The 11,419-nt window shown below is 38.5% G+C and overlaps 1 protein-coding gene across 3 annotated transcripts in view; it reads right to left on the reverse strand.

Annotated features, from left to right (window-relative positions):
• Window positions 1-2,228: 2,228 nt before the first annotated feature.
• LOC120419939 (mediator of RNA polymerase II transcription subunit 12) overlaps window positions 2,229-11,419 on the reverse strand; it is a 41,644-nt gene continuing 32,453 nt past the window's right edge. Inside the window, exons 7-9 of one of the 3 annotated variants that reach the window (XR_005605801.2) lie at window positions 8,088-8,195; window positions 7,406-7,949; window positions 2,229-4,536 (exon numbers count right to left, since the gene is read on the reverse strand). Coding sequence is in view for 2 of the 3 variants with exons in the window: in XM_039582803.2 (XP_039438737.1) it covers window positions 4,421-4,536; window positions 7,538-7,949; window positions 8,088-8,195 (636 nt within the window). In the remaining variant the exon portion in view is untranslated. The remainder of the gene's footprint in view (window positions 4,537-7,405; window positions 7,950-8,087; window positions 8,196-11,419) is intronic. The other 2 variants (XM_039582803.2, XM_039582804.2) reach the window with 2 other exon arrangements.

Genomic DNA, 11,419 nt, shown 5'->3' on the forward strand with positions numbered 1-11,419 from the left:
CAACGCGGTGTTCAGAGAAAAACGCTCACAAAGTTCGACAGTTCGCTTTGCGCATGGTAAAATTTTGAACGTAAATCGTCTCTTACTCAGTTTAATCATGAAATATCTACATGAAACTTTCAGGAGTGATTGAAAATCACCTTTTAAGTGGATTTATTCAATTTTCTGAAATATGAAATTTTTGATTTTCTACATGTATGTAACCCCTTAAGTAAATTCACCGTTCAAAACAAAACAATATTGAAAAATGTTACTTTTCGATACAAGTGTTGAAAAGTTCAACTTTTCAGCAACCATTTGGTGTTGAAAGGTATTGATTTTCAAATCTGTTATTTTTGGTAGGGAAAAGTAGGCCATTTCGTGTCGCCAGAAGACAGGAAAAGTTGACAGTTTCAAAGCGGAATTGCCAAAAGATATTTTTTGCAATTCCGTCGTGAAACTACTTACTTATCCTGTCATTCTCGAACGACGAAAAAGCCTACTTTTCTGTATCAGAAATAACAGAATCAAATAGCAACACTTTTCAAAATAAATGCTGAAAAGTTCTACTTTTCAGCACTGAAATGGGTGCTGAAAAGTTGAACTTTTAAGCACTTGTTTCGAAAAGTAACACTTTTCAACATTTTTTTTGATTAAAACGATTTATTGAAAAAATACATGAAAATTTGATTTAAAATTTCACTCCATGGGTGTTTTTGGAATTGCAAAAAATGTTGTATGGAACTCGTTGCAAAACTTGATTTTGAAAAAATCCTCTTTTTGCAACTTGTTGCATAAACTACTATTTCGATTGTATGTTCAATTTTACTTGCGCTCTACAGGTTATGTTGAAAATCACCCTTTTTCGTAGTCGTCTAAATAGTTTTCATAACTTAGAAATTCGAAAGGTTAAGGTGAAACTGGATGTCGGCTGTTAAAAAGTTTTATTAAGTCGCATCAAGGACATTGAAACATTATTACATTTCTGATCTTGACAGTTTGCTTGCTATAAAGTCCTTTTTCTCTTCCGCAACAAACAGAACACTTTAAGGTTACGGTATTTTTTAAACTGCTTTAGAAAACTCGAGTAGTGGAATCAATATGGCGGACCTTCCCGTATCCCCTTTAAAAAATTAAAAATCTCAAAACTAAAAATAAAAAAATAAATGTCCCGAAGTATGGTTGAATTTGGTTGCCGGAGTCCCGAATTATACAGTTAAACCTCGCATAGTGCGCAGGCGTTACGCTTTGTATTTCTTCGAATACTCTCAAACGACATAATATTTTTGTAATCTTTTTGAAGCAATTTGTTCGAATTGTTCCAATCTACAATTAAAAATCAAGAAAAATTTACAGTTGATACATTACATATATACAATTTTTTATAATAATTCGTAGAATTAGAAAAAAAATATTATGGATTACAACATTTTAAATATTCAAAAAAATACTAACCAGAAAGTAAAAATGTAAAAAAAAAACAATCCTGTTCTAAAAAATTAAGAAATTGTAATGTGTGGACATAGGAGACTTTAAAAAGATTTAGGGAGCGTGCTTTTATGACGTAACGCAGTTAGCGGCGTGGGGAAGTCGGTGACTGTTACGAAATGTTACGAAAAAGGGGGGAGGGGGAGTGATAAAAAATTCTGTTACGTAACGCAAAATTTCCATATAAGCACTCATAAAAATTTGCAAAAAGACCTTGCGTTACGCGTTACACGGGGACCCTAAATAGGGAGAACAACGGTCGAAGTGAATTTGACGACAGTGTTGCCAAGCTCAAATCATACGTTGCCAGATCGATTTAGCAAAGTCTAACCAGTCTCCCTAATAAGCGGATTGCTCATCTGTTACGATTTGTTACAATCGGGGGAGAGGGGGTCAAAAATCCCAATTGCTGCGTTACGAAATAAAAGAACGTTCCCTTACGAAATAAGTTGATGGAAGGGAGTTGGAACTAAACTAAGGGCCTAATTTCGGAGTGATTTGCTTTCATTTTGTACCGTCTTTGATGATAGAAATATTGAAGAATAACTCTTTCGGGAAACAATTGGTGGCCCTAAAAAAGACCGATTGGTGCTGGTGGTGGCATTTGTCGCAACGCTCAGTCTTGGTATCAGCTCTCGATCTGTGGATCATGCTGAGAGGTACACCTACGGCCATATTAGAAAAAGTACTCAGTCTCAATTAATGAACAACTTTTCCATCAAAAGGCTAAAATTTCGGATAAAAACCAGAAAAAAAAACAATTTTATTAGTTTTCCTAGATTTTCGGTTTATCGACTTTTATTATTTTTTTCTTGCCATTTTTCAGAATTTTATAAACTTTTTTTTGTTTTGTTTGTTTGAATTGTTTTAGATACTTGCATTTGTTTGTTTATAATGTGTGTGTGTTTGTTTGTGTTTGCTTTCACCGCCATTCCCTCGTTATTTTTTTTTTTTTCATTTTTCGCTTATGCTTCTTGCTAGCTTCACTTTCCTTTTTTTATAATATTCAGTTTTCAACCATTCTTCTAGCCACATTTCTTTTTTCTCATTCTAGTAATTTCAATCTTCTAATATTGTGTTTGCGTGTGTTTGTTGTGTTTAATGTTTTTGTGAGTTTTTTTCTCTTCATTTTCATCTGTCTCTTGTATATGCACGTGAGTTTTCATGTGTGTGTGTGTGTTTTTTTCTTTACTGTGTATTTCTCTCAATTGTTATGCAGAGCTTGGGTTACCTTTTACACTGTAGAAAATAAATAAAACTTTTTTTTTCTTTAAATATAGAACTTAAAAGAAACTCATGCTCGCGCGCGCACCACTACAAAGTGTGTTACAATTTGTCAGTTTTTGCAGGTTTTTTTTTTCACTAATTGTAACATTCTTGCAGCATTTTTTGTGGTAGTGTGTGTAGGTCATAGTTTTGTTTATTTATTTTCGTTTAAGAGTTTGCAGTTTCACTTACACACTGTCGCGTTTAACCTACATCAATTTCTACGGGTTTTTTGTTATGTTTATTTTTTTATCCATCGAACATGATTTCAGTAAAGTTTTTTTCTTCTTTTGTTGCGTGTTAATGCATGTGAATGTGTGTGTTTCTTGTTTTTATCATATATTAATTGAAAACTGAACTGAAGGCTTCTCCTCGACGGTCTCTCTCGTTTCTCTTCTGCCTGGCGCGCCCTTCTTCGCATTCAATTTTACGCAGGTTATATTTTACGACAAATAATGATTATACTCAAATATAGTTTACGTTTGTTTTGTTATATTTATTTTATAATAAGAATAATTCATTAATAAAGTGAATTACTAATGTAATTGTTTTGAAACTTTCTCCCTTTCATCATTAATATATAGTTGCTATAATATGCATTTTCATTAATTATGTGTTTCATTTCTTTTATTAAACTGTATTAAGCTAGAGTAGTCTTCATGAGTAGACACACTTTTCTCCTCCACTGCTTGCTTGTTTGTTTGTTTTACTTGTTTTATTCCATTATTTGATTTCAAGTTCTGTATCATTCGAAAATCCCTGTTCCTCATCAAGCACTCGCATAGATTCCACGTTATTCGCAGAATTTTCCTCCACATTTTGTAGCTTTCTTTCTCTCAACATTTTAGCATTGACGATAAACACGGTTAAATTGTGTGGTTTTGGTTGGGCGGTTAGTTTAGGGGTAGGTTACGCATATTTGCTTGCTTCCTTATTCCGGCTAGGGTAAAGTGTCTAGTTAGGGCTGTGTGGGTGTGTGTCTTCCAAAAAATAGAAGGAACCGAAATTTTCACCTTCTTTTGCACAGAAGAGCAACTCAGGCGAAAACGAATCTAGCGAGAAGAAAAAATACCACCACATTCTCTCTCTTTCTGCCTCTCAATCAATCAAACAATCAAGCAATCTCGCTTAAGTAAGTCCGAAAATCATTCAAAGTCGATTTTTTGTTTGTTTGTTTTGTTAGCCATTGTTTAGAGTGAAGCTCAGTCAAACCGATTCATTTCACTGAATATAAAGAGGGCGCTTCAAAGCTGCGTTTGCCTTTTACTTTTTCTCCTCCTCCATTCTTACAAATGTAACGCGTGAATGTTTGTTTGTTGTTGCTGTGTGTGTTTGTTTAAGGTTATATTTTACGTCGATATTACGGTGATATTTTTTCTGTCTGCAAATGTTTTTCTTCCACTTCCACCACAAGTTTGCCTCCCCGTCATCATATGAAGTATCAGTGTTTTTTTGTTTTGTTTTGTCCCATCAACTATTTTTTAATTAATAAATATGTTTGTTTTTGTTTTGTTTACCAATAATACATAATTTGCGATAGACTACTATGTTTTGTTTTTTTCTTGCCTTCGTTTTTTCCTTTTCATAGCTGAAATGTGCATTTTGTCTCTTTCTCTGTAAGTAACTCCATGTTTTCTTTCTTTTGTGTTCACTTGACAATTTATTACCGCTTCTTCTTCTTTACACTTTACTTCTTCTTGGAATCGTGATCCTTGCCCGCATCATCTAGTACGACTTTGTCATTGCCACCGGGTTTACCGCCGCCGCCCATGTTCTGATCGTTCATCACGTTCACGTGACCGCCTGAAAGGTGCAAAAGCAGAAATAGCCAATTGTTTAGAACTTGAGAAATAGAACAACTTCGTATTGTTAAACCTAGCTCTACTAAAGAAACGTGACTCTCTCGGAATTCAAGTGACTTGGAAAAAAATGCAAGCATAATTAACGACTGATAAAATGAAGAATGAAAACAATATTTTAAAGGAATAGTGATTAAGAACCTTTCCTTAGCATCGTTGCTCGGATGGTATGTCGGCTTCAAACTTTGCAACGTGTAGTAGGCCTTGCCTACAGCAGATCAAATGATCAAAGGCATACTGGCAGGATTCTAGCAGAGTCCTAACAGACATATCCAGTATTTCGATGCCTGTGTGTTCTCTTGTACTAAGCTTGCTGGTTTGCCTACCTCGGTTCAGCGGCGACCCCTTCTGTCGCGTTCCACCCGGTACCGAATTGATCAACAACTTCACCGGATTGGTTGTCTAATTCGGTTGGCGTGCTTGCCGTAGAGTTGCGCCACCTCCTTTTCTTCCATACATTGTTCTCAGTTACGTCGCCGAAGACCGTCCTAAGCACTCGCCGTTCGAAAACCTCAAGCGCTTTCAGGCCCTCCTCGAGCATAGCCCACGTCTCGTGTCCGTAGAGAACGACCGGTCTTATCAGCGTTTCGTGTATGGTGTATTTTGAACGTCGGGAAAGATTACCAAACCTTAGGGTCCTGTGGAGTCCGTAGTAGGCACGACTACCGGTGATGAAGCACCTTCAAAATTCACTGTTGCAGTTGTTGTCCGACGTCACCAACGATCCTAGGTACACAAACTCTTCGACAACCTCGAGCTCGTCATCGTCGATTGTCACGTTTGGTCCTATGCGGGCCCTAAGGGACTCGGTTCCTCCTGCCAGCAGATACTTCGTCTTCGCCACATTCACCTTCAATCCAACCTTCTCCGCTTCCCGCTTCAATTCAGTGTACTTCATAGCCCCCTCCTTGAACGTTCTGCCTACAATGTCCATGGCGGTCGCGATGCAGATAAACTGGCTGGACCGGTTGATCACCTTCCAGTGCAATATTGAAACAGGGATTAGAGATACCATCGGCTTGCCGCAGTCCCTTAAGATTGAAAGCATCACGCTGCGCCCCATCCATCGTAGATTTCCCCGATTCTTATCAGCCGATCTCTAACATGACCTTTCATAGCTCCTCGCGATTGACCGAGTTGTACGCGGCTTTGAAATCGATGAACAGGTTGTGCGTGGGATCTTGTAGATCGGGCATATAACTCCCTCTTCACACTTCTCCGGTAGCTGTTCTGTGTCCCAGACTTTGACTATCAGACGATGCAGACAGGCCGCCAGCTTGTCCGGGCCCAGCTTGATGAGTTCCACACCGATACCATCCTTACCCGATGCTTTGTTGTTCTTCAGCTTCTTGATGGCATACTTAACTTCCCTCATCGTGGCTCGTCTCCGCCGTTCCACCATACCGCTGACGTCGCTTCTCTCATCGCCTTGATACTTCGCCTCTGGGCCGTTCAGGTGCTCGCCTAAATGCTGCTTCCACCTTTCGATCACCTCACGCTCGTCCGTCAAGATTCCTCTGCCCTTATCCAGGCGGGACATTTCGGCTCGCGGCATGAAGCCAGTCCGGGATTGACTAGATTCTTGTAGAACTTACGCGTTTCGTTGGAGCGATACAGCTGTTCCATGTCCTGGCACTCCAACTCTTTCAGGCGGCGGAAAAAATGGGTTTGCTGTCTCCGCAACTGTTTGTACGGCTGCTCGTTCTCACGGTCGTTGTGCAGCAGTCATTCGTCCTGCGCTGCTGTCTTCTCATCCTAAATCGCCTGACATTCCTCGTCGAACCAGCCGTTCCGTCGAACTCGGTACACGTACCCGATGGCGCTCGATGCCACTACGTTGATGGCTGCTTCCATACGGCTGCAGCGGAGCATCGGAGAACTCACCTTCGTCTGACAACGTTGCTTCTAGTCCCCGCACGTATTGAGTAGCGACCCCAGACAGGCGATACCCGACCACGTAGGTTCTGAAGTCAATTATGTCCGAGAAGTGTCGAAAGCTTTGATGGTCTTGTGATGTGGCTTAAACTGATTGCGTCGCTAGTTGTGATATTAAGCTTTTTCTTGATGGTATACTCAGTTACTGCTGACCAGAAAAGGGGGATAAGGCCTTTCTGTTCTTCCTCGTTAGCTTTTTTCATAGGATTGGTTAGGTGGTCCTAAAGTCGGTATGGGGTCCTTCGTTGACCCTAAAATGGATTTCAGCTGGTTGTTCCTACTACTGAAGACTAAATCGGTGCCAAATTTGACCAGTTTTTGTCGCAATGGGCGTATATCCTGTAGTCGACTTTAACTGCGGCTCTTCGTAGTGGCTCTGCTGGTTGCGTAAGGATTGTGAGTGAGTGATGTTCTATGGAATTTTCTTTCCTTCTTGTCGATGATTGCTTGGATAGTTGTTTTGGCGTAACCATTGATTCTCGCTGTTTCAAATATGTACTCAAATTCTTTCTGTTTTCGCTGGTGAGTAAAGCTGTGACAGCCATCTTCTGTTGTGGACAATTGCTTAAATCTTTCTTTACTGTCCAGGAGTCACTAATAAAAAAGTACTAACGACCAATAGAAAAACAGTATACAAAATTTGAAAAAAAAAAAAAAAAAAGAAACATGAAATAGAAACTTAACAAAGAAGTGCAAAAAAGGCAAACTACAGTTATGAACAGTGGATTTTAGTAACAGTATTAAAATGGGACCATCAAAAAGTAATGAGAAGCAGAAAATTTAGTAGTCACTTGAATTCCTTCCTCGAGAGTCTGCTTACGCTAACAAGAAAGAAAGAATGATTAAACAGTTAGAAAAAATCAACAAAGCGGTAGTACCATCGTTACGGTGTCCGGGGGACCGTGTTTTCGCACGCAACTCGCAGAGGATGATTGATTGATTGATATTGTGATCGAGTGTGGAGTGGAGTGAGGAGGGAGAGAACCGACCGGTTGCTGTCGTCTACTCACCTCGATTTCCACCACCTTGGCCGCCGTAGTAGTGCTTGTTCGGATTTCCGCCGCCACCTCCGCCGCCGCCCATGACCTGGGCCATGTTCGGGGGTTGGCCGGGTTGACCTCCACCGGGCTGCTGGTGGTTCGATTGGCGCATTGGCCGCTGCTGGTGCATTCCCGGAACCGGCGGCTGCGAGTAGTTGGTCGGCCGCTGGATCGGCGCCGGATACCGGCCTGCTCCGGGCTGTTGCTGCTGCTGCTGGTTCGGCGGCATCATGTTCCGGTTGGCGCCCGGTTGCTGCTGCTGTTGCGGGTGCTGCTGCTGCTGCGGGTTAGGCTGCTGCTGGTTCTGCTGTTGTTGGGCGTTTTGTTGCTGATTTTGCTGCTGCTGTTGCTGTTGCTGCATCAGCTGGTTCTGGAGTTCCCACTGCAAAAGAAATAACAACTCAGTTAACAACTCGTCCCACGACAAATCACAACACATTTCATGCAAACTAGGACAAGAGAAAGAGACAGAGAGAGATTTGAGCCGAAAAGTTAAAAAGGAAGGAAAAACCGAACTGACCGTTGTCGTTGCATAGCCCTTGTGATGTGGCGGACTTGCTTGGGGTGGAATCTGTTTCAAGTTAGCTAAGCCGTCGGAATTTAAAGGGCTTTTCAGCTGTCGACCGTTCTGCGAATGAAAACAGAGGAGAAGACACAATGGGAGAGAGAGAGTGATAAAACCCTCGTTTTAGTTACAACCAACAACAGCAACGACAAAAATGTGTGTGTGCGTTTAAATGGAACTAAACTAACAAACAACAAAGAAAACATGAAAAACAACACCACAGATGATGCTTATTGCTAATTATTCTAGTCAAAATGGGTACTTAATCATGTGACAAGTGACACACAACACTCAATGCAATTAGAAAATTAAATGAAAGATCGAAAAATGACCACACTTAACTATCAAATTGATACACAATAACTTTCTAAAACAAAAAAAATGAATATCAATCGTAAATCAAAAAATCAAATCTCCTATCCTATGCTCTGAACAAATGGAAAGTGAGTGGAAAATCTTCATGTTCCCAACTACTGTGGATTCAGAAAAGATTGTTTTTTTGATGTTTTAATATTCGTGCTCAATCTCCATGCATTTCAACGAATCGTCTTAGCAGTTAACTTTACGCAGTAGGCCTGGCCATTGAGAAGAAGGATGGTGGGATCGAATTACAATTCTACAAACAGTGCCGAAATTTGTATGTGTCAAAACGTAAAATTTGCCGACTTGTCACAGATTATTCATCTCCAGTCACAGATTCAAAAGATCGTGACATAAACTGCCGTTCTACGCATAATTGTCCCATGTTCAAAAAAGTGCAACTGAGAAAAACGCGATTGAAATTTTTCTACCGATTTCTGTGTTTCTACGCATAATTGTCCCGTGGTTCCTATTCGCCCTATGTGTCCCTAATCGCCCCAGTTAGCAGTTTATCACCCTTAATTGTGATTCTGTTGCTATACAACAGATAAACAAGACATAATGGTTAGTAAAACTAATGATTCCGTGTAAGAAAATACTTGGTGGGACAATTATGCGTAGAAGTTTAACGATGGGACAAACAGACTTGGTGTTGTTTTCAATGAGTTTCCGAACAAAGTACCAGATTTTATGTTTTTTTTAAGTACACATCAAACTAAACTTAAAAATGTAATAAAGTCAAAATCGTCCAAAACTGACATGGGACAATTATGCGTAGAACGGCAGTAAACCAACCAGAAGCTGTCATTATTCGCCTTGCTTCCACTATTTGACAGTATGCAACCTATACATTCATCCGATCCGAGTTTTTACAGGTTGAATTTGTGTATAAAAATTACAATACAATTATCGAGGTTCGATAACGATAATCGTTATCGTTAGGGCTAGTGATTTTTCGCGATTTCGCGGATGCTCTTGGCCGTGTATGTTGGTCAAAATCGTGAAATGCAGCGAAATAAAAAAAATAGCTTTCTAGTGTATTTGTATCAAACGAATTTTGAACAGGTATTTTGGAATTATTTCGATGTCCGTGTGCTCTTTTGTACTGTCTATAGATTGGAATCCCAGCAAGCTTAGTACAAGAGAGCACACCGGCAAAGAGTTGTCAGCATAAAAAAATGCATTAAGGTCTAGCCCTGGGTGCTGAAAAGACAGAATGCGTAACGTGATTTTCGAATGCTCCCTACTGCTCCTCACTACTACAACTGCACCACAGCTGTAAACATAAACAAAGTAGAAGGCTATGTTCAAGCTCAAGCGTGACATATTTTTTGCTGCTGAAGTGACTTGTTTTGAAACATTTTGGATCTGTTGAGTTTTTGCTGAAAAATTAAGTTTTTCGCGCTTTTTTTGTTCTTAGAGTAAACGATGGGCAGCCAAAAGAGTTCTTTTTTGTTTTACACGTGACGAAAAATTGCGTCAGAAGGCAGCCAAATGAGTTCTTTTTTGTTGTACACGTGAAGAAAAATTGCGTCAGAAGTGGGTGAAATTTTGTGAATCAGAAGAGGAACCGAATGAAAGTTTCGAGATTATGTATCTTTGATGCGCAGCAATAATATCGGAGTAAGATTATTTAATATTATTTGGCAGGTACTATCCAAAATTTTTGAAAATCCGTCGCTAAAATTTTAAAATTATTATTGAAATGTTAGCGACGAATTATGCCAATCTTGATTTCAACCCTCTTCTTAAGATTTGTTGACTTTGAATATCTCAAATATAAATTAATTATAAAATCAAAATAAATTATAGATCGATTACAATACTTCCCACTTCTTGGTATCATTTTGAGAACAGTAAATTGGTTCCACTTTGACAGTTCTAAATTGAGGCCGCTTTGCGATCCACTATTCTGCACCCAGGTCTAGCTTATTAAAGTGCAATGTTTAAAAAAAAATTGATAGTCAATTTCATTTTTTTCCAGAAATTGCTTTGATTGAAACAAAGATCAGGCATCAGATACAGTCCAGACTCGATTATCCGAAGTTTTTTTTTTATTTTGTTACTTTTAACATCAAATTCGAGTTCTGCGACCCAATTTTAGTAAAATTTTAATATTAGGTTGTCCTTTAAATTGAAAAAATGCATTTTTTCAACATGTTTTCACCGCCATTTTGACCGCCACCTTGGATTTTAAAATTTTAAATAATTTTAGAGTAGTTCATGGGTCATACTTAGGCTTGACCACCAGGCTTGATTACCTGAAGCGAATTTTTTTCCGGGGTCTTCGGATAATCGAGTCTGGACTGTAGTTGAATGGGAAGTTTTGAATTTATATTAATAGCTCGTAAACTTTTTTCGTTATCACAGATAGTTCAAAATAGAATGTAAAATAATTTAAATCAAAACTAATATTAAGGAAAATGCAAAGAAGCTGGAGCTATGTTATTTACAATGTTCAATTATTATTTTTAAATATTTTTTGATTATCAATAGAGTTAAATTCAATTCATGTTTAAATTATTATCTGGATTTATCAATACCAAAAGTTACAAAAGCTAAAATATTTTTTTTTTTTACTTTTCTGAAAAACAAAAAAAAAACACTTTTGATGCGGACTTTTGGTAAATATGCCGTTTGAGATATGCTAACTTTTGCAGCTTTGTTTTGCATATTATTCTGATTTGTTAATTTCTCAAATTTCTCAAATAAGAATTACTGAATCGTTAATTGACTGATGTAAATTCTTGAAAATTTCAGAAAATGGATCCCAAGCTAATTTTGTAAAGGTAATATTTTGTATGATGGACTATTCGTTTTTTTACAGTAATTTAACTGTACACAATCATTCTAAAATAAAACATTTTTGCCATTATTTCAAGCAGTTTTTAGAAAGCCGTGAAATTCCAGTGTTTTGCATCGGCATG

This window comes from Culex pipiens, chromosome 2 (assembly GCF_016801865.2).
Source record: "Culex pipiens pallens isolate TS chromosome 2, TS_CPP_V2, whole genome shotgun sequence".
NCBI classification, from domain to species: domain Eukaryota; kingdom Metazoa; phylum Arthropoda; class Insecta; order Diptera; family Culicidae; genus Culex; species Culex pipiens.